The sequence below is a fragment of the Mauremys mutica genome, chromosome 16 (genome assembly GCF_020497125.1).
Source record: "Mauremys mutica isolate MM-2020 ecotype Southern chromosome 16, ASM2049712v1, whole genome shotgun sequence".
In the NCBI taxonomy this organism is placed as follows: domain Eukaryota; kingdom Metazoa; phylum Chordata; order Testudines; family Geoemydidae; genus Mauremys; species Mauremys mutica.
The window spans coordinates 22,207,469-22,229,692 of NC_059087.1; the positions used below are offsets into that span (position 1 = coordinate 22,207,469).

Below are 22,224 nucleotides of genomic sequence, written 5' to 3' on the forward strand. Positions count from 1 at the left end.
GATTTAGTGAACTCAACGCTGCATTAGGAGTCCGGAATCTCCTGAGTTCTACTCATGGTTCTGCCACCGATGCTCAAGATCTTATAGTACAAGTCACTGAACCTCTGCCTTAACTCCCCATCTGCAAAATAAAGGTTCCTTACATCACAATAGTATTGCAAGGATTAACCTAATGAAGGTTTATACAATGCTTTGGAAATACCAGGTGCTTAGGTATATGCTAAGTATTTCTAGATCTGCGAAACTAAGGAGCCGGAGACCCACATCAAATTTGCATACGGTGGAGAAGATAGCACCATCTTTAATGCAGCATGGTGCTAGATCAAGATGTAGCCTTGCATGCTGGGACCTGGACTCTCTGTGGGTCGCACTTTTGTGTTAAAGATGAACACAACGGTGAGCTGCTGCATAAAATTGTCTGTGCTGTGCTTGATTGCTCCTAATTTAAACTCTGTAGCTATAATGTAGCTGAAATAAGACATATTTTCTTGCTATTTTTCACCTGTGCCATTGCCATAAAGCCTCATGGGTGGGGGTGGGGTTTCTTCATGATTTTGAGCACCCTCCTCCAGCCACCAAAAAGTCCCCAAAATCATGACTTCACTCATGCAGGAAGTTGTTCTTATATTTTGTAAAGTGAACAGTATTGAGTATTCTAAACCAAAAGACAGATATTCTGTGGCCCATTTTGTACAATGCAAGCCCCACCCAAACAGGTGGGCTGGCGTCACACACTGTTGATATGAAATTGACAAATTGCTGCTAATTTTGGGGGCAGATTGTTCTCCTCTCCTCCCATCTGCCCTCCCAAAAAAAACCCACACAAACAAAAACAAAAAACAGTGTCTTCATTTAAAGAAAAGACAAAAAAAAGGTTTTAAAACCAAGTGGCTCAGACAGAGTTGTTTCTATTATTGATGTATCAATCTCTAGAGTTTACCTTATTTTTACACTTGCTGACCAGTAGAGAAGCAAGATTTTGGCAAGGTAATAAAATATCTTAAAATCTTACTAATCCAGGCTTTGACCAAACAACTCTTGTGATCTGCCAAGGGTTTCACCAGGAGCATGTCAAGATATAGCCGGCTTTCCAGTCAGCAGAAGGGTAAGCCAGGATCAGAGATTGGCAACTCCAGTCATCCTCACTCTTATTGATTATCCACACTGGAGGACTTGGGAGGAAGTAGGCAGGAAAATGTTGATGAAGGATGTAAACTGAGTAGTGTGTTTGGCAAGAGCTTTGTTGCCAATTTGGGAATCAGCTTGCTGATGGACTTGAGCTGGAGGAGAAAGGGCAGTTAACAAAAGTGAACGTAGCATATGTGTCTCCATTTATTGTTTCCATGAGTACTCCGAGAGGGCACTCTGTTCACAATAGGCATAAGCCTAGGGAGAATTTCAGACAGTGGGCCAAATTCATTCATATTTCCCTGGAGTTATGGCTGGGATGAATTTTGGCCAGTTGCATCAGAACTTTATTTTGAGTGCTGCAGAACTGGACTTGATGTCATAAAAGGTGTAGAGCTTCTGTTAAAAAGGGAGGATTCTAAAAGCATCCCCATGTATTCTTCTTATCAAAGGGACTCTTAGATTGAAATTAAATGAAAGCGACTTGCTTCCCAGGCCAGTGGACATGAAACCTATTAGGTAGGAGGTTAACAAACCTGTAATGATTGTTCTAACTGGTCCCAATGTGCATGGCAGAGATTTTTGCTGACGTGGTGGCTGGGGTGGGCTTGTTAATGTAGAAACCAAGCAGCTCGCCAAGAATATTTTATGGTTCCTTGCGTCTTCTGGGGCAAATTGTTAATTTCAGATGAGGTGTGTGTTTTTTTTGGTGTGACACTGCTGGTTTAAAACAATTCTGTGTGATTTTGTACTTGGGAAGTATGTACTTCTAATAGAACTGAAAAGATCTGGACCAAAAAATCACCTGATGAGTGTTTCTGCATGATCTTGCAGTGAACACAGCTGCACTCTGGGCAGCCTTACCCAACTTTTTCTATTTTCCTTCCAGTCGCTGAGTACCCATATTTGTGTAAACAGAAACTCTCCTTTAGAAAGAGCTTCCCTTTCCTTCCCACCTTCTTTGGTGAGTCTACAATCCTGTTTTTGAGATTTCACAATTCCTTCCCGAGAGACAGGGACTGACATGCCATAAACACTGGATCATAATGGCATTCAGGCATTAGGAGGAGGCTGACGAAAGGAAAAAGTTCAGTTATACATATCTTGGTAATCAAAGTGAGATATTTGTATTGCAGTAGTGCCTCCAGCCTCCTAACCGATTGGAAGTGCATACGAATGTAGCAATGGTCCACGCCCCAAAGGTCTATATAACAAAGATAGACACGGGGTGAAGAGAGGGCACATTATCACCATTTTATAGGTGGGTAACAGGCATGGATTAAGGATCTAATTCAGCAAGGCACATTAGTCTCGCTGAATCTATGCCTAAATGGTTTGCCCAAGGTCACACAGGAAGTCTGTGGCAGAACTAGAAATTAAACCCGGGTCTCCCAAGTCCCAGTCCGGTGCCTTAACAACAAGAAGAAAATACATGGGATAAAACAGGTAGAGCAAACCAGACTTTTTATTTCCTTAAAGCACAGCAACAGGACTTTAAGGTGGTGAGGATTTGGTGTTCATACCCGTCTTTGGTCTAACTGTAAATGCCTGGTGACAGTATTGAACCTCTTTTCTGAGTGTCAGTGGCTTAGGAAATATGTTTTCTTTCCCCATTGTTTCCTACAGTTGTCACTCCCTGAACTGAATGTCCTCAATAATTAATTACTTGAAATAGAGGAATCATGTGACTGAATGATCTAACTCTTCAGCTGATTGGATTAATAGCAGGAAAACTAACCTAGATTTTGTAGTGTCTGTCGTAACTTTTTAACGTCTTGCTTTTCCTTAAACCTCAGTTCTTAAAATGTAATATCTGAACTTAAGCCGGTGCCTGTCTTAAGTCTGGAGGGTGATGCAATCTGCAGCTTTAATGTAAAAAGAGAAAGTACTTGTGATGCCAAAGTACATTTCAAAAGAACTAATTTCTGACCTTGAAAGGATGAGTAAAATGCTCTGGGTTTCACTACATATAAAATGAGTCAAGCCAAAACAGGGGAAGTTACAGATCGCCCCCACCCCAACAATGAAACAGAAAAGGCTTCTTTTTATTACCCCCTAAAAATAAAACTGCATGTTTTCAATTGTTCAAGGTGACAAAATCTGAGAGACGTGCCAAACTATACTGTGGAGTGTATTGGCCTTACCACTATGATGAAACCCTTCACATCAGTTAAGCAGGCTCTGTACCATTACCCTTTTGCCTAGGCACTGTGCTGAATTTTGATTTTGAGTGAAGTAATATTGACTCTCTGAACCCGTATACCCAGCTCTGTCCCAGAGAGGAGGAGGAACAAATCAGCAAGGGGTGGCGTGGGAGGGGGAGTGATACTAAAGCTTAGATGAAAACTAGAGTTGTCTGGACATCCTCTCCTGGGCCCTGCCTTTTTCCATTTGCGCAAACCTCCCTTTCAAAAGCAAGCCCCCACTAGGCCCTGTGAGTGACCCATAGGAGTTGGTTTTCACAGTAATCTGCTCGTTACGGGGTTCTCAAACTTCATTGCATCGAAACCCCCTTCTGACAACAAAAATTGCTTCACGACCCCAGCAGGGGGACTGAAGCCTGAGCCCACCTCAGCCCCACTGCCCCCGGTGAGGGGCCAAAGCTGCTCTGGGCAGGAGGGCCAAAGCTGAAGCTTAAGGGCTTCAGCCCCAGGCCTGGGGCCTGCAACCTGAGTCCTGCCACCCAGGGCTGAAGCTCTTGGGCTTTGGCTTTGGTCCTGGGCCGTGCTGCACCTTCAGCCCCAGGCCCCAGCGAGTCTAAGCCAGCCCTGGCCACCCCATTCAAAGGGGGTTCCGACCCACGTTGGGGTCCTGACCCACAGTTTGAGAACTGCTGTATCTAGTCCATGTTCCTCTGAGAAGAAATGTGATCAGTATTCAAAGCATGGGACTGGGAGACTTGAGATCCTGAATTGTAAACCTGGCTCTGTCATTGATTTGCACTGAAGCTGTGGAATGCCGAGCCCCTTCAGCTCCCATTAACACCACTCTTAGCATCTGGGAGGATCAACTCTTTACCCTCCTCCTAGATTTCATTCCCTTTCTATAAAACAGGGCATGGGAACCATACTTCATTGGTGTGTTGTGGAGACTGATCAGTTAATGGGCCAGATTCTGCTCTCTTTCATCTGTTCAGCACCCTAGACTTCAGGTGTAATGGATAAAAAGTTGGACAAACATTGGGATGCATTCTTTTCTAAACGTGCAGTATTTAAAAGCTGTTTGGCATTACTGATGTGGTCTTTGGGTCCAGCTGAATGTAGTTTTTCCTGGGTGGCCTTTGCAGTATTGCAGACCTAGAAGTGCTCTGAGAGATGTTCACTGCAGGAAATAATTGGTGCCTAATTGACATTCCAGTGACTCCCTTGGGCTGGAGGGTACCTTTCCTGAAGACACTGGCTGATGTATAAACGTCTAAGCTACCTGCAGTCATGTAGTAAACACACACCTCTGGTATGTGCTTGGTATGATAAATTGGTGTCTCATTCTTGCTAATTGCTTTCTGGCTGCTTTATCAACAGGCAGGTACCTTCTCCAGGCAGCTTTTATGTGCTCTCTCCAGAATTGTCAGGCTGACTCTGCTAACGGTTCGAACCCAAGGGCATGGATTGGGAGAGACTTAAGTCAGACCACAATGGTAAGGCAGAGAGGGAACGTTGCTGCAATTAATGCTGATACAGGGTGTATTAAGATGAAAAGACTTTTCTCAAAAGTCCTAACCAGTGACTGGCTGATGTATGGCGTGAAGAGGGTAAATCAGGAAAGCTGGGACAGTAGGTTTCTTCTGATGCAGTGGCATATGGAAGAGATGGTGCCTTGGAAGGGAGGGAGCAGAGAAGCTTGCCACTGGCTCTGGATAGCCCCAATCCTGCTGCCATTGGATTTCGCCACTATCTTCAATGGAAGCAGGAGGTGAGGCTTTGATAAGGATGGGTGACTCTCTCCCTGCTTGAATTAAATTTCTTGCCTATTTATAGGTCTACCTCTATTGAAACCAAGCCTGACTAGCCACCTCAGCTGTCTTAGGGACCCATTTGTATCAAGCAATTACTTTTACTCACTTATTTTTTTCTATTGTGTGTATTTTTTGTATGTTCTATTGGAAGTTGAGGCCTCTGTACAAGGGGGTACACACTGATTTTAAATGGTAATAAACCAAAAGAGAATTTACCCTGCAGGGTGCATGCGTTTATTTTCTGGAGCCGGACTATAGAAGCCCAGGGTGCAGGGAGAGACGGCCTGTATGTTTCATAGTTCTGAATTTCCCTCTTTGCAGAGACAGCTCCTGCCAGCCTGACAAAGGCTTCTCTTGCTGTTGCCACAGGATTGTGTGAGGGTTGTGCTGTCCTGAGCAGCACTGTGTACATGTTTGGATGGGCTTATTTTGAACACACAAAATCCTTTCTCTGTGCCTGCTTGATTAGATTTCTCTAACTCCTTCAGGAGAAGGTGACCCAGCAACAAGTGTCTGTGTGAAAGAGCAGCTGCAATCCATTGGCCATCCCTACTGAATACCAGGAGGAGAGTGAAGATGAAAGGGTACTTTTAAAATAAATATGCTTTTATTTAAGAAATAGCCCCGCAGCCTTCCCATGTCAAGTGTTAGCTAACTAATCGAGTGCACTGCATCCTACCCCAGTGTCTTTATTTTGTAAGAAATAGTATGGTGAGGCAAGTTAACACTACCTGTCCCACTGAGAAAAGGCCTTTCTGGATCCTTGTGGTCTTCCTAATACAGCAGCTAGGGATCTTCACTTCACAACCAGAGTTGCTGTTGAAGATGGCAAACTCTTTGACAGGGTTACTGGCCTCGTGGATGGGTGGGAAGCCGTAGACGTGATATGTCTTGATTTTTAATAAGACTTTTGACACAGTCCCATGCAATATTCTCATAAGCAATGTAGGGAAATGTGGTCTCAAATTGCATTACAATAAGGGGGGTGCATAAGTGGTTGAAAGACCTTACCCAGAGAGCAGTTATCAATGGTTAGCTATCAAATTGGGAGGACATATCTAATGGGGTCCCTTGGGTCTGTCCTGGGTCCAGTAGTCAGTATTTTCTTGGATACTGGAATGGAGAGTGCACTTACAAAATTTGCAGACGAGACAAAGCTGGGAGGGGTTGCAAGCGCTTTGGAAGACCAGATTAAGAATTCAACACTACTGTGGCAAATTGGAGAACTCGTTTCAAATCATCAAGATGAAATTCAATAAACACAAGTGCAAAGTACTTCACTTGGGAGGAAAAAATCAAATGTACAACTGCAAAGTGGGGAATAACTGGCTGGGTGATAGTGCTGCTGAAAAGCATTCGGGGGTTATAGTGAAACACAAACTCAATGCGAGTCAACAATGTGGCACATTTGCAAAAGAGTCTAATATTCTGGGGTGTATTAACAGGACTGTTGTATGTGAGACATGGGAAGTAATAGTCCTGCTCTACTCGGCGCTGGAGAGGCCTCAGCTGGAGTACTGTGTTCAATGAAACTCAAAACCAGAATTGCAGGGGGAGGTGCTCTCATGCTTGCAGGGCTGGCTTCTGCATGTTTGTAGTGGCTGCAGAGAGGTCGTATGTATTGTAGGAGTTATAAAATGTGCTGTCTCTGTATGTCTGTGACGTGCACAATTGAGGAAAACCAGAGACATTTGTCTTTCTGCAAGGACAAGACTAGGGCAGCAGATAGGCAACAGCCGCGGAGGATGAAGCTGGGAGGGATGTCTGGGGGAGGGGTTACCAGGGAAGATTGCGACTGCAGCTCAGGTGGTTGCACCACAAGTGCAGCAATCCGTACAGCTCCATGTTGATCCCAGTCCATGCCTACTGCTCCTCAGGTCGGCCCTGCTGCCTGGGCAGTCCCTGGCCACTGCCCCGGACTCACACTGCAGCCACCTCTTTAACTCCACCATGTCTCTGGCAGTGCTGCCAGTGTGTGGGCAAGGAGCCCGATAGCGAGGAGCTCCTCTGGAAAGGTCTGAGGGGCAGACTGGTGGGTGCAGGGATTGCTGGGGGGTCAGGTGGGGGTGGTGCGTTTTGAGGGGTGAGTGCGGGGGGGGGGGGCGGACTGGGCAAGGGGCCAGGTGGGGGATAGCAAGATGGTGTGAGGTTAGGCCAAGGATCCAGGTGCAGGGCTGAGATAGGGTGGCAGTGATAACATATTTTGCCTTTGTTGCAAGATCTTTACTTTGAATGTCAAGTCCAAATTGGCAAGCAATGGCGTCTGAGACTGGAAAAATATATCTGCCACTTTCAGCAGTCATGAAAAATCTCTTGATCACATTTAATCATTCAGATGTGCAATGGATTGCAGGAGAGATTAAACTGTAATAGTTGATCAAAATAATCAGTATATACTTAGTGTGTAAACAGAACACTGGCATAATGTTCTGCATAGACTTATCGCTCTTACTTGGACACTTGCTGTTCAGATATGGCTCTTCCAGGCCATTCAGACAGGCTGTAGGAACCAGGTAATGGAAACTTCCTAAAATTTGTGGAGTTGATGGTCCTGTCTGATGACATTATGAAATAATTTCTGCAAAGAATAACGTCAAATAGTCCTGTCTTTATTACATTGGGAAAAAAAATTTAGAATGAGCTAATTGACCTTTTGGCATCAGAAATCAGAGGCAAAATCTTATCCATGGTGAAGGAATCAAAATATTACTTAGTCGTCCATGGTTGCACACTGGCTAATAGCCAAGCGGTAGACATGTCTATGATTGTAAGATTTATTTCCATAAGATCTGGAAAAAAAGTGTAAATGTGAAAATACAGGAATGCTTCTTAGTATTTGTGAAACTGGATGATTCAAGTGGTGCAGGCATGGCAGAAGTTCTTCTCCAGAAGTTAAATAAAATGGGACTGCCTCTTGCAGATGTGAGGGGGCAACACTGTGACAATGGAGCTAACATGAAAGGGAAGAATAGCGGAGTGTAGAAACAGATGCGTGAGCTTCTCTTGAACAGTTTTTGTGTCCTGTAGCACCCATTCTATCAGCCTGGTATTGAGCAGTGCTGCTGGCTGTTGTACCGAAGGCGTGAACCTTTTGGGGGTCATTCAGGGTATTTTAATTTATTTTCAGTCTGTTTGTCAAGGGGATATTGTTTTGAAACACACTGGACACTCTGGTATTAGAGTGAAACAACTGCCTGAAAGAAGATGGAAAAGCAGAATTGAAGCAGTAAGAGCCATGAAGTGTTAAGCTGGAGAAGTGTATGATGCATAGCTATCCGGAGCTGATAATGCAACACTGGTTGGTACCTCTGGAGCCAAATCTCATGCAGAAGCATGATCCATTGCTGAACAAATGCTTACTTTCAAATTTCTGTGCAGCTTAGTGGGGTGGCATTGTATATTGTCTGAAGTTAACATAGCAAGGAAGACTTTATAAGTGGCAGAATTTTACCTGCATCAAGTAATCAAACAATTAGCAATTCTACAAGATTCCTTGCAAAACTATTGTTCCAATTACAATTTTGCATCTGTACCTGCTTGAGAATTAGCAGAATCACTTGGCATGTAAGGAAGGCTGCAGAAGAGATCCAACTCTGAAGTTGAAGGGAAAAAAAATTGGCTACTAGGCTCACAATGAACCAGGTGTCATTAGAGAAGTGAAACTGTTAGTGTTACATTTGGGTTGGTTAATCAGAAAGATGGCACCAGGGGAGGCCTAACCACTCCCCAGGGCCCAGACACACAGCACCAGCCTTTAAAATGTGAGGCAAGTATCTCCAATATCAGAAGACACTAAACAGCAGACAAAGAGGAGGAAATATGAGAACAATTCCTTTAAAAAAAAAAAGTGAAAAGTATTTCTAACCTTCAGTTTCATTGTTGGGGAGATGCCTAAGTGGCGAGCTAACTGGGGTGTATGTGGGATGTAGGGAAAACTGGATCTAAAAAATTAACATTCATAAATCTTGAGCTCTTGACTTCAAGGCCTGTGCTTTCACCCCTTAGATCACGGTGCCTCCCAACTAAAACCATGCTGCCTTCCTCACAAAGGCATTTCTCCTCCACCCTTAAAGAGACAGGCTCTGTTTTTCCAGCAGTAGCTTAGGTTGGGAAATCACCCCCTCCTCCGTCAGCTGTGCCTTGTGCCTAATAACACAGCTAGGGTTTGGTGATATCCTGCCATGACACATAGCAAGTAAAAACAACAGGTTATGTAATCCAAGCAGTTTTGTTATTTGTGTGCCTGGCCCAGAAACCAGGAAGGAGGAGTTCTGACAAGGACAACAGTAATCTAAATCGAGTCTGTTACAAAATAGACCAGCATGAATACAAATAACTCTGGGTTGTTTGCTTGCTTTGGTGATGAGTGGTACTGATTACCATCGTGGTAAAATGCTGTACAGATTATCACAAGAGAGGCCACAATAGAAAGATGTAGCTGTCTGAAGGGTTCGATCATGCTGGGGGTTGTGTCCTGACTCCAAGTGTAGCCAGCAAGAGCTGAAGGCATTCAGCACCGACCCCTTTGTGATGGAAAAATATAACTCCCCCTTCAAGCCCTGCCGTCACCCACAGGGGCTACTTTGCCCTCCTCTGAACCACAGGACCCAGATTACACTGCTAGCGCCTCTAGCCTTTCATTATATACCATGCAGAAAACTCATCAGCGAAGGCACTCTGAGTAAGTAGAGCAAACTCTCTGAACCTGTCCAGACCAGTTCAAATATCAGAGCAGGTTGTTTTGCTCCTGCTGGCTTCCTTGTTAGTCCTGGAGGCTCTGGCTGGCACTTACTTGGCAGTAGCTCCTGCTCTTGGATTGGAGGGGGGAGGGGAGAGCCTTTTCTTTACCATGCCAGCAGGGAGATCCAGCAATGGAGGCAGAACTTTCACTCCCTCTCTCCCCTCTGACCCGTACGGCATGGTTTCGCTCTCTGGCTTGTAATTCTGCTGCTGCACATTGGCCCACAACTTCATAAACTACATGTGTAGTCGGAGCCCCCTTGTCCCAGTCCTTGTGATTGACTCCTTATCGTTTTTGTAAGCCAGAAATAATGTGTTGGAATTTGTTTCTGTCCCCTGGAGCATCTTGTAAGGATGGCTTTGTTAGGTGAGAAACCCTGACAGACACTGTTTTATGATCGAGCTGGGAGTAGGAATGGTTTGCAGAATTATCTGCATTTTATTTGTAAGTACTTAAGAACACTTAGTATACTTCTTGCTTTCTGTCTTCGGGGCCCTTTACAAACATTGCCTCATTCTCACAGCACCCTGTGTGGCAGGTAAGCTCCACTGTTGTTTTCATAGAATTATAGGACTGGAAGGGACCTCAAGAGGTCTTCTAGTCCAGACCCCTGCATTCAAGGTAGGACTAAGTATTATCTGACCATCTGTGACGTATCTTGGTCTAACTTGCTCTTAAAAATCTCTGACAGATTCCACAACCTTCGAAGGCCATTTATTCCAGTGCTTAACTACCCTGGAATATTTCTTTCTTTAAACTTTTTATTAAGTTTTCCCACAGGTGAAGAAGTAGAACAAAGAAAACCAAAGGGACAGTCTGGAAGAAGAAAACATCTGTGACAGTTTGGTCTGCTACTATAAGGTAAATGCCATAATATCAGCCTGTACAGACAATGTCTGCATTTGGGGATACAGATATATCAATGGAAGGCAGTATTGTGTAGTGGTTAAAGCACCAAACTGCGCGCAAGACAGAGATGTGAACAGAACCTAGATAAGGGATTCACAATGCAAACTTGAGAAAATCACATAACCTCTCTGTCTCCATTTTCCTATCTGTAAAATGGCATACTGATGTACCTCTGTGAAGTGCTTTAAGATCCTTGACTGAGAAGTGCCATGGATATAGCACAGAGGTATCCATCCAATAATCAGTGGAACACCTCCTTTTCAAATAAAGTCTCTAGAAATTAACAGAAGCTCTCAGCTGCAAGAACAGAGCAAGTAGATTCAACCCATTCCTAATGAGCAGGCACAGCTTTTAATTCCCTTGTTCCCCCCTTCTCTGGAGTTCCATGGCATCTCATTAGACTTTGCTCTGTCAAACTGCAGGGCCTAAATCTGCCCTGGCACCCCAGAAAAACTGGAGATAAAAGGAAAAAAGAAATGTGTACAAGTCAGACCGGTGAAAAAGGCTATTGTGCTTTGGTGGTACTGTGAGAGCTTTTGAGTCCATCCTAGACTCCCTGATTTGACTGCAACAAAGAGTCCTGTGGCACCTTACAGACTAACAGATGTATTGGAGCATGAGCTTTCGTAGGTGAATACCCACTTTGTCATATCCTACAGCCTTAGTCAAAACTTCCAAAGGCTTCAGTGAAAGTGCTGCCAGAAATAAGACCTTGGAACCTGGCCCAGCAACAGTCTGTCCCCACAGTAAAACATAAAGCATTTAAACAGAGCAGACATTTCAGCTAGTGGGAACCAGTACTTATGCAGCTTCCTTCACCAATGATGTCAAAGTCCTTTAAAGCTGGCTGAGTACTAATATACCCATTTTACAGGTGGTGAAACAAGCCCCAGGAAGCTTAACTTCACCATGATCATGTGGAGAACCAGTAGAATATACACCTGCTGGATGCCCAGTCATCCATTATCCACTAGACCTTGTAGCCTTCGGGTGTAAAAATACTTTTCACTCTTTTAGCGGCTTCCAGGTGATGATTCCAAAGCATTTTATAAGCACTGATCTTCTCAACATCCCTCTAAGGTAGGAAATCATGATTACCCCTATTTTATAGAAAGTGAAAATGAAGCACAGAGGAGAGAGTGGAGTGCCCAAGGTCACACACAAGCTCTGTGGCATAGCCAGAAAGAGAACCTTGTATTACTGCCTTATGCCTTAACCACAAGCCCATCCTTCTTCCCTAGACCTTTTTAGAGACTTTCTCCCATCCAGAAGGGGTGAATATTTTAGCTCGGGGTAGGCAACCTATGGCATGCATGCCAAAGGCGGCACGCGAGCTGATTTTCAGTGGCACTCATACTGCCCGGGTCCTGGCCACTGGTCCGGGGGGCTCTGCAGATTAATTTAATTTTAAATGAAGCTGCTTAAACATTTTAAAAACCTTATTTACTTTACATACAACAATAGTTTAGTTATATATTATAGACTTCTACAAAGAGACCTTCTAAAAACGTTAAAATGTATTACTGGCACACAAAACCTTAAATTAGAGTGAATAAATGAAGACTTGGCACACCACTTCTGAAAGGTTGCCAACCCGTTTTAGCTGATTGTTTTTCATTTGTCTATTTTAAACATATTGTCTGAAATTGCTACAAAAAGGTTGCATTATTTGGATAGAATGCCTACAGTGGAACCAACACTAACAGTATTTTTCAGGGAGTTTTCACCTCTTATTCTCTGCTGTGAGCATGTCTCCAGAAAACTAGGACCAGAGCCACAGATTCTAAATTATGTGGGATTAAATAAAGAAAAACAGATGAAAAGCAGAGAAGCTCCAGGAATTGATGTCCTTGAGGTGAAAGCATAGCCTGTGTGTTAGTGAGTGCCACCAGGTTTAGTTACACTGTTTGGGATTTCCTGCTTACTATGGCAAACTCAGAGGAACCCAAATTAGGAAATAAGGGAGTACCTTGGTAGTTACAGGTGAATAGGGAGCCCTTCATTGGCCATCTCCCCCTGTGTACATTTCTAAAAGAGAGAAATTCCTCCTCATATCCAGACTAAAGATGGCAGGATTAGGATCCTTGGGGAAACCAAAGATGTCATGAATATGGAGGCCAAGGATCCAGATTGGTAGAGGTTGGAAGGAATCACGCATGAATATGTAAAATGGGGCCTGTGACCCATCCTGTAGCTGAAACCAGGGAAGCTACACTTGTGAGACATATTATTGTTTTCTCCCTCTATTAAGCTGTTGGAGTAAGGTAAATATTTTTGGTAATAACAAGCAATTATAGCTATAAACACCTTCATTAACTCCAGAAGCTCAGGTTTGTTTCCAATATACAAATTAATTGCACATGATTAAGATCAGGATCTTGTCTAAAAGGTGCCAACCTGGGTCTATCTCTACCACGTCGTGCAGACACGTTCTGTCACTGATTTCAAGGTTGTAGGAAGAAGCTGAGACAGGCAAACACATGTACCCCAGTTGCAATAGTACAGTATTTCTACTTTGCAAATACCCTTCCCTCAGATACCATAGCACTGCAGTATAAGAACCTGAATAGAATAACATCCACCCTTCTTCACTCTAGAATCATATTTTTCTTCAAACCCCCACTAATATGGCACTACTCCTGTGGGATAGCAAGCATGGCCCTTCTGTAGCTGTCATCGCACTGTTACCAATCAATCCACTAGACCAGCAAAAAACATCAAATGGCCTTGTTTCATAACATGCATTGTCACACAGGTAAACTTGATTTCCTAACTCCCTCAGTGGGTGACTATTAGCACAGAGGGATTTATTGCTGAAGGTGGGAAGGGGATGGGTCTCTCCATCTCTGAATGGTGTGTGTATTCCTTGGTGTGTCTGTGGGTGTAGGCCTGGGGATTATTATCCCCGGAGAGATTGCAGCAGAGGGTGAGAGTGCTGTGAGGGGAGCCGCAGACAGAAGCTCACCACCTCCTCATAGGCAGGAGGCCAAAGGAGTTGAACCGGCTCCACTACGCCTGTGTGGACGCAATAGCCAGGGAGGGGTTAAATGCGATTTAACTCCGGCTATAACTGGTTCCTGGGCGCCTCTCGCCGATCCCAGAATCGTGCAAAACCTTCGGAGGTCAGGGGACGTGAAAGCCCAGGTTGCCGGAGTTTGCCCTAGAGCTTCTGTTTCACCGTTTATATTACTGAATCCTCGAAACTCTCCGAGCCAGGGGTCGGGCACACAGACCCTGGGCTGCCTGCTCCGCCACTCTCTGCTGCAGCTGTTTTCTCTCGCTCTCGCTGCATGTTTAGGACCCAGGGTGAGTCTAGAGGAGGAGCCTTCGCTGCAGTGAGCTACAGTCCAGCCTGTTTACCAAGAGAAAATAACGACCAAAGCAGGGGCCGAGGCCAAAAAGGAGCGAGCAGCATTCCCGGATTGCTGAGACTTCCACGGCTACTTCTCCAGCCTTCGCTCGTGCCCGGATTGGATCAAGGATGCTGGACTGGCTGCAAGCTTTGCTTCTCGGCGCCGCGCTGCTAACAGCAGCGTCTGCCACCGAAGGTGAGAGCCGAACCCCCCCATCCCACACACGCACCGAGCTCCCCGAGCTCGGGGGCCGGCGATGGAGCCTGCATTGCCCTGCTGTGGGGCAGGGGTGTCTTATTCCGGATGGTTTCGGAGAGAGGGACTCCGAGCTCCATCTTTGTTACCAGGAACAAAGGCAAATCTCAGCCTCCCGAAAACCCTTCTGCCTCTGCCAGGGGATGAGATTGTGGCACATGAAATAAGTCCGGTCCCCTTGAGTGCAGGGACGTCGTGACCTCTCGCGGTCCCTGCCAGCTCTGGGAGTCTAGAAAGGGTAAAGAGGACGTGACCGGTCTCAGGACGCAGGGGGTGCGGAAAGTGGAAACCATGGATCGGGTTGTTGTTACTACTTCCAGCCCGGGAGAGGGGAGCTGCCGCACGCCTCGGGAGGGGTGGCTCGGGGAAAGGGACGGGGGAGATGCTGCCCTACGTTTGCAGATCAGCGGAGCTGGTCGCCCAACCCTCCCCTTCTGGGCAGTTTGAAGAGTTGCTTGGCTCTGCGGAGAGACTTTCGGCCCCCATTTTAGAACTGAGTCTGTTCGCCCCCGTTCAGCTCGGAAATGTCATGGCGTCCGGGGAGGGTGTTCGGGGCTTTGATGTTTTAAAGGTGCCTTGACGGAAGAGGCGAGGAGGCAGCGGCGGGGGCGGGGGGCTGGTACCAGGGGGTGCCGCTGGGGGCTACAAAGCGGGCGCAGTTTCAGGGCCGGTGGGGCGCTCTCGTTCTCTGCAGAATGTGTCCGTGGCAATGGCGTTTCCTACCGGGGCAGCCAGCAGCTCACCTCGAGCGGTGCCCCCTGCTTGAACTGGCTGGCGGTGCGGAGAAACTACAGCGCCGCTCTCCTTGCAGGTAGGTGCGCTCGGCTGCCCCACCGCGGGGGCGGTTGGGTTTGGGGGGGGTCCAAACAGCTCCTCAGTTGTGTTACTGCCCGTTTCCCCCCCCCTCCCTGTGTGTGTCTCCCGGGCTGGGTGGGGGGTGCAAGCCCAGCCCCTGCCGCGCATTAACTGTCTTTCCCGGCCCCCCAGTCTCCGAGGATCACAGCAGCTGCCGGAACCCCGACGGGGACGCGGCCCCCTGGTGCTACGTGAGCGGCGAGGCCGGCATCCCGGAGCGGAGCCCCTGCGACATCGCCCCCTGCCCAGGTGAGCGCGATTCCGCCCGGCGCTGGGCTCCCCGCGCGCTTCCCCGGGCTGGCGCGAGCCCTGCTCCCCGTCAGGGGTCCCCACCCGCTGCGGGGCCACGTGCCCGCTGCTCTCCCCGCGTGGGGTCAGCGGGGCCAGGGCACGTGCGCTGGGGGAGCGCGTCGGGTGAACGAGGGGGTGCAGTTGCCAGTCCCCACCCCTGCTGCAGCGGGATTGGCTGCCCTGTTGCCAAGCTTCTAGGGGCTGCTGATTGGTCTCCCGTTTTGGGGTGATGTCATCCCAGCGGCTCTAGCTCGGCGTGTAAACAATTTAACCCCGCCCCCAGGGCGGGGCTGTCCCCGCCCACTGCACGTGGAGTGAGCCGCTGACCCCCGCTCGTTCCAGGGCACCGTCCGTGACGTCATGCCGGCCCTTCCCGCGTGTGTCTCGCGCCCCAGAGAGAGCCTCTGCGCAGCCCCCTCCCCACCAGCCCCTAGTCCCACGTGGGTCACTGCAGGGAAAGGCCAGGTCAGGGTGGGCAGCTCAGGTGTCGACAAACTGGAGGGAGCGAAGAGCAGCAGAATGTCAGGGACTGTGAGGCTCAGGCACCAGCTTGTGGGGAGCTTCACAAACAGCTGCGGCACCCGTGAAACCGCAGGGGGCAGGAAGCAAAGATTAAACAAGTGAAGCTATCCAGAGTGGACACAGTGGGATTGATAGGGGGACGGGCTAACCACCTACAGCTGTGGCGAGGAGTTGTCTGATGGGAGAATAATTAGAATCAACAGGAAGAAATTAAGAAAGGGAAGAACTGGCATACCAGGAAGATCTCCCTGATAGAGGTGTTAGAGTGGGGAATAATCTGATTAGGACTATTCCAGGGAAAATGTTAGAAGATGCACAATACAGAACACATCTGCACTGATCCTGTCTGAACTATCTGCTTGTTTGCTCTCCTCTCTAAGAGTCTGTGCCCCAAAAAACCTCCCCTAGACACCCCCATCTTTCATTTCAAAATTTGCTTTGGTTAAAAAAACGTTCCCAGAGAGTAATCATCTGTGGTTCACAGTCAAACTGGAAAGGCATAACGAGTGGGGTCCTTTTGTTCTACAGGAGAGCATGTTCCTCCTTGCATGTAGTCCTCCACCCCAGGCAGGATTCAGAATTCTTGCTTCCCTCAGTCTTCTCAGTCCTCCTACCCTTGGACTGCAGCTCATTAAGGACATAGCAGAGCAGATGTTCCCTGTTTATGGCTCTTTATTTAAAAGTCCTAGGACTGGGGAACTGCCTGGGACTGGGAGCCAATATGCTGAGCAATTGGCGCAGTTGCCAGGGATCCAGCCATTTTGTCAGATTAAACCACCTTCCCTGCTGTGGTATGTCTGCCCGGGGAAGAGGCTGTCCCATTGCTTTCTCTCCCCAGGCATAGCCCCTGCCAGATCCTGTTCTCATTTTTTTTCTGAAAGACACTGTGTGAAGTAACATCCCTCTGCAGAGGGACCTTTATTTCCTGGTGGTCTCCTGCCTGTTACTAACCCAACACCCCCTCCCCCCAATCACATAATATTTTTTTTCTAAAGGATATGCTATAGTTCAAAGAGAAATTAATTCAGGGAAGTCCTATGGTCTGTGTTATACGGGAAGTCAGTCTGGCTGATCACAGACTCGAGGTATTGAACCAAAATGCTCCAAGGAAAAATACCTAAAGGAAGGAACGTTGCCATCATATGTGTGAGATGGGGGTTCTGAGCCCCATAGAAAAGATGCTGTGGAGGGTGGCTTACAGTCATGGCAGCATATTGAGTGTGGGGGGTCTCCTCCAAAAAGGTAGTTTTTCTTGTCTAGGACTAGCCCAGACAGGGAGTAGAAGCGTGTCCTGCTGGTATAGTCTTCGTTATTTCACAGTGGTCATATGAAATGGAATATGAAGATGAGTGAGCCACATGGATGATGTGAAAGGTTTATATTGCCAGTGCCCTGAGCTGACACCCCCTTTAGCTTTTGTCAGGAATATGAAAAGTGAGCTAGATGGTGGACCCAGAGTGAGTGCTCCCCCTCTTCCCTTCACTCTTTCACAAGGGCTGTTTGGTAGCAAGCTGTAAATAGGAGAGTGGTGATGGACTTAAATTCTTTCATAGACCAGTCCCACGCAGGCCTTTCCTGCTCAGGAATGTGCTCCTGCAAGAGTTCAGTATGGGGATATTGATCAGCTTGGTCATTTTTGTTCAGCGTGATTTTTTTTCTCTGTATATTGAGCTATAAATGGATTTACCTGGTGGCCCTTTGATTAATGCTCTGGGTTCAGGTCTCACCTCTGTTCTCACTCCTATTTTGGTGCTCTGCTCTGCCAGTTGCCTAGATTGCTCTTGACCTTTAGCAGCAGTTGAACTGAAAAGTGTGTGTGTTTTCTCCCATCTGTGGGGAGGCATTGTAACATCTAAGGGGGAGTGGGACTATTTGTCAGTCTAAGATGAGGAAGGTCCCAAGGTTCTGGGTCTGAGATGGGTTTGTGCCCCATTCACAAGATAGCTGTTGCTATGAAAGTTTGGTGACACATTTTAATGTATTTTTTTCCCCAACAGTTGTTACCTCCTCCACAGAGACTTTGGTCCCTACAGTTGTGGCTGAGGTTTCTCAGGGGATAGACCAGGTATTTGAACCAGCTGATACTTTACCAGCCCGGAGCGAGGCAGCTGCTGTGCAGCCCGTCATTGGGATCAGTCAGAGAGTCCGGATGAAGTCTAACGAAAAGAAGGACTTGGGGACGTTAGGTATGACCTCCAGGAACACTCTGTAGATTCCTTAGTGGGACAACAACAGGATGTTTCTTTTCTGAACCCTAAAGCCACTGCTGTATACAGAGGCTGAGCTGCTGCCTTGTTCCTAACTTTGTCGCTTCTGCTCCTTCTCCACAGGCTATGTGATGGCCTTCATCATGATGGTGATAATCATTGCCATTGGAGCTGGCATTGTTGTGGGCTACATCTACAAAAGGTAAGTAGTCTCTGGATCAAGAGTTTGCATTGTGGCTGTGATACAAGCCTATAAAAGTCAGGAAATTCTGAGCTACGATAGATAACACCTAAGTCCCAGTTCATGCAGGACTCTGAGAAGGGTAGGCTCTTATACATTGGTGGTGGTGCTGCTGTGAGATCTGGTCTTGTCATAGCCTCGATGGAACTCATTTAAATACAGAGGGATTAGGTCCCGTAATAACCCCCCGCTCTCCCAGGGCCAGTGGAGGAGCCCACTCCCCTTGAAGTATAGCCTCCAAGATGCTGCACCGTATAGTTCTATATGTCTTGATTGATGGAGCTTTCACCACTTGGTTTCTGAAAAGTGTCACAGGGCAAGATTTATTAAGCTTCCATTCCATTATTGCAAGTCAGTCAGAGGCCCTTGGCAGGGCTGCAGTTATGTAGACACACTGGCTAATCTGCCTATGATTCCCCAATATGGACCTGCCAGCACATCTGCGAGTCACAAGTACTGGCTACTCTGTTAAAGCAGTGGGAGTTAAGTACCTCATAGGATTAGGCCCTAACACAGTGAGACAGTAATAACAGCTGTATTTAAAAACAAACACCCAAACCACAGTAACCTGCCCTTTGTTCTGTCTTCCCCAGGCTGAGCCCACTCTTCCCCTTCCTACTCCTGGCAGTCTAAGCCAGCTCTCCCTTTTGTGTTTATACCTTCATCTATTTGAGTGAAAACCGGGTAGAATCATAATTCTTTCCCTTTCCTAAATTTGTCCTTTGAATTGCATGGCCCAGTTAGCCTGACAGCTGCACATACTCAACTCCCCTTCAGTTCAGTTAGACTTACATGTGCACCTGACAGGCTGATCGGGCCTGCAGTTTGTCTATAGCATTCCAGACAGACATCCTACAGCCACAGAGCGATTATCACATCCCTGCTTTAGGGCTTAACTCTTGTAGCTAGCGGCCAACCTCTCCTAGTGAAGCAGAATGAGTCCCTCCCAGGCTGAGCCAAGTCCTTACATAAGATATATCAGCAAGCTTGGACAGCAGAGACTCCCAACAGTGTTACATAAGGTTAGAGCACGAATCTAGCACTTGCTAATGAGCATGATTCAGGGGGCCAGTGCAGGTAGATAGAGAGGACTGGCGGGGGTGGAAGGAAGAAAGAACGTTAGACTGCACTAGAACTGTCTGGCAATAAACCCTGGAAGCTGTTCTAGCCTCTTGGAGCTGGCTACTCCAGGGCTCAAGCAGAGGATAGTCTGAAATGTAACTTCTGATCTACCAGACTTCCATTGAATTGGGGCCTGGCTCTGCCAGGACTGTTTTTGCTGTGAGAAGATTTGGATTTTGGGGAGGCTTGACTCTTAGTAGCCCCTCCCTTAAATCAAAATAGCCCAAGTTCAAGCTTCAGGCAGGGTCAGCACTGGATGCTTCAGTTTTTCCCCTTTTCAGCTCGCCATGTTCAGGTGCATTGGCTTCCTGGTTAGAGTTAAATTTTGCATGTAGCACTTGTCTTAAAAAAAACCTGGTTGGTGTCTCATTAACTAAAGCACTCATTACCTTTGCTATAGAGTTCAGTAACTGTCACTCATTTTTAAAAAAAAAGCCACTTCTTGGCACCAGACACTGAAGACGTGTCACCTTCCTTGCTGTCATGTGAGGGGTCAGGTAGTTTGGAGAAGCAAGTCTCTTTGGAACACAGCAGGCACATAAAATCATTACATACCTACCCTGAGCAGTGCCATTAACGCAGTTTGCTTTCTGGAAGATACTCATTGCCTAAAGCATGTGTTTATCCTTCCTCACCTGTGCAAGTGCCAGCCACCACCCAGAGCTCTTGCATCCTTTCCTACCATTCACAGTTAATGGCTTCTCTAAACATTAGCAGCTCCTGCTTTGACTCAGCAGACCTGCATGTTACAGGGACTCAAGACAGAGCCATAAACTAAAATCCAGTTAGCTGCCACATGTTGTTTCCATATCTACTGTCTGGGCCTTGAGTCTAGTGCCAGGTGGGAGCAGACTGGATGAACCAGTCAAAAGCAAGGAGTGTTGGAAACCTCCCCCCCACACCCCACCTGGCTCCGTTTGCTGGCAGCTCTGTAGTTGAGAGTTTGGGGGGAAAACCCAGCACCTCACATTCATGTTAAAGGCCTGGTCTGTTGTTGGAGCAGTAGCCTCTTCCCTTCTGCTGCAGCTCCTTTGGGCCAGAGCCCACTTGCAGGGACTGACCGTACTGCAGTCAGCACTCAGAGCACCTGTTCTGGTTCTTTCTAGGGGCAAAGACTTGAAGGAGCAGCACGAGCAGAAGGTTTATGAGCGCGAAATGCAGCGCATCACCCTTCCACTTTCTGCCTTCACGAACCAGGCCTGTGAGCTTGTGGATGAGAACACGATAGTGGTACACACCAACCAGACCCCCATAGAGGAGGCACATGATGGCAACACACCTCTCATGGGCCAGGCGGGTACTCCCGGTGCCTGAGGAGCTAGGGCCAGGAGAGGCACAGGTTGAAACGATTGAGGCTAAGATCCCAGGCTCTTGTTTCGGGAGTGGGGGTTCATTTGTGTTTTTTTTGTTGATGAATTCCAGCAAGTGACAGGACTTGGAGATGCACTGAAATGGGGGCTGTTCATTTTGTGGCTAGCAGGACTTGTTTCACCTGAGGACTGGTGCAATGTGCCACGCTGGCCCCACCTCCCGTACTTCAGAATGGGAACTCCCCGCATCCTCTTTTTCTGTTCCTCTCCCTTTTGACCAGTGTTACATGCATTTCAGCCTGTACGCTGACACAGCAGCAGTATCAGAGGGGCGGGTGGGAGCTTTACAGAAGGGTTGTGTAGAGACTTTGAATGTACTTTTACTTTAATAGGAGAAAAGCTGTCCTGTGCAAATGTCTTTTAGAGATGGGGAAGAGTCAACTGACAACTATCAATATGGGCATGTGAAGAGCTCAGGTTCAGCTGGGAGACAGAAGATTTGGTTAAAGGGGAGGGAGACAGTTAGCCCCCAATGCATTGCTTAAGAGATCTCTCTCAAGATGCTCTTAAAGCAAAGTCTTCCAGTGCCCAGGACACATTCCCACTCTCCTTGGCTGGTACAGAAGAGCCTGGTTCCAGAGCATCCAGCTGGGCTGTCTGCTAGGGCAGAAGAGCAGAAATATTTCAGAAGTGGAGGGAAGATAGACAACCCCTCAATCAGCTTCAGGGAGAGCGGCTAAGTACTCTTTGCTGCTTAAAGGGATAGTAGCCATTTCTGAATTCGTTTCAGACTTTCCCCAGGGATGTGTATTTCCAGCAAACAAGAGTTTAAGCCAGTCCTAGGGTGAATGCAAGTGGAAAGTGCTTGAGAGAAGGACAAGCCAGCTGCACTAGTGCAGGCACATCAAGGCCTTGTGCATCCTGTTCTGTGTCCCTTGCACAGGCTGCAGGAGAGGTCACGCTGTAGGGGCTGTTTATCCAAACTGGCCTCTTTGGATAAAGATTTTAGGGCAAGTGTATCAGCAAGAAGCACTTCTGTTCATAATCTGTGTAGGACTAATTCAGAGAAATGCACAGCCCCATCGCTGCAGCAGGGTTCAAGCCATCCAAATAAGGTTTTCTACCCAGCTACTTTAAGGGGACTTACTGAGCAGACATTAAGTGTTGATGTTTATATGGTTCAGAAAAGGGAAATTTTTTTTTAAAGTCTTTGAATACCATTTCTTTGTAAATATTTTAAATACCTCATAAAATAAATATGCAGATTGTGCTACATTGTATTAAAGCTTAAAAAGGAAAATAAAGGTTCTGTGGAAACTTGTGTGGGCTTCAGTG

General features: G+C 47.0%; 1 protein-coding gene across 8 annotated transcripts; it reads left to right on the plus strand.

Moving 5' to 3' along the window:
- The first annotated feature begins 1,539 nt into the window (after positions 1-1,539).
- Positions 1,540-22,221, plus strand: PIK3IP1 (phosphoinositide-3-kinase interacting protein 1). Of its 8 annotated transcripts, none has more exons than XM_044989824.1 (12): positions 1,540-1,647; positions 4,650-4,765; positions 5,572-5,667; positions 10,594-10,685; positions 11,608-11,813; positions 13,331-13,877; positions 14,032-14,281; positions 15,036-15,152; positions 15,329-15,445; positions 18,007-18,195; positions 18,340-18,418; positions 20,686-22,221. In XM_044989824.1, exons 7-12 carry the CDS (start codon positions 14,215-14,217, stop codon positions 20,891-20,893), a joined length of 777 nt encoding a protein of 258 aa, XP_044845759.1. In that variant the 5' UTR covers positions 1,540-1,647; positions 4,650-4,765; positions 5,572-5,667; positions 10,594-10,685; positions 11,608-11,813; positions 13,331-13,877; positions 14,032-14,214; the 3' UTR covers positions 20,894-22,221. The 8 variants fall into 8 exon arrangements, with proteins under 8 accessions (XP_044845759.1, XP_044845760.1, XP_044845752.1 ...); XM_044989825.1 differs by having other exon boundaries at positions 13,331-13,488; XM_044989817.1 differs by having other exon boundaries at positions 13,331-14,281.
- Positions 22,222-22,224: the final 3 nt, after the last annotated feature.

Coding starts and splice junctions, on each gene's coding strand:
- PIK3IP1 (XM_044989817.1), top strand. CDS start 14,215: ATGCTGGACTGGCTGCAAGCTTTGCTTCTCGGCGCCGCGCTGCTAACA. Junction 14,282..15,035: donor AGCAGCGTCTGCCACCGAAG/GTGAGAGCCGAA, acceptor CGTTCTCTGCAG/AATGTGTCCGTGGCAATGGC. Junction 18,419..20,685: donor GTGGGCTACATCTACAAAAG/GTAAGTAGTCTC, acceptor GGTTCTTTCTAG/GGGCAAAGACTTGAAGGAGC.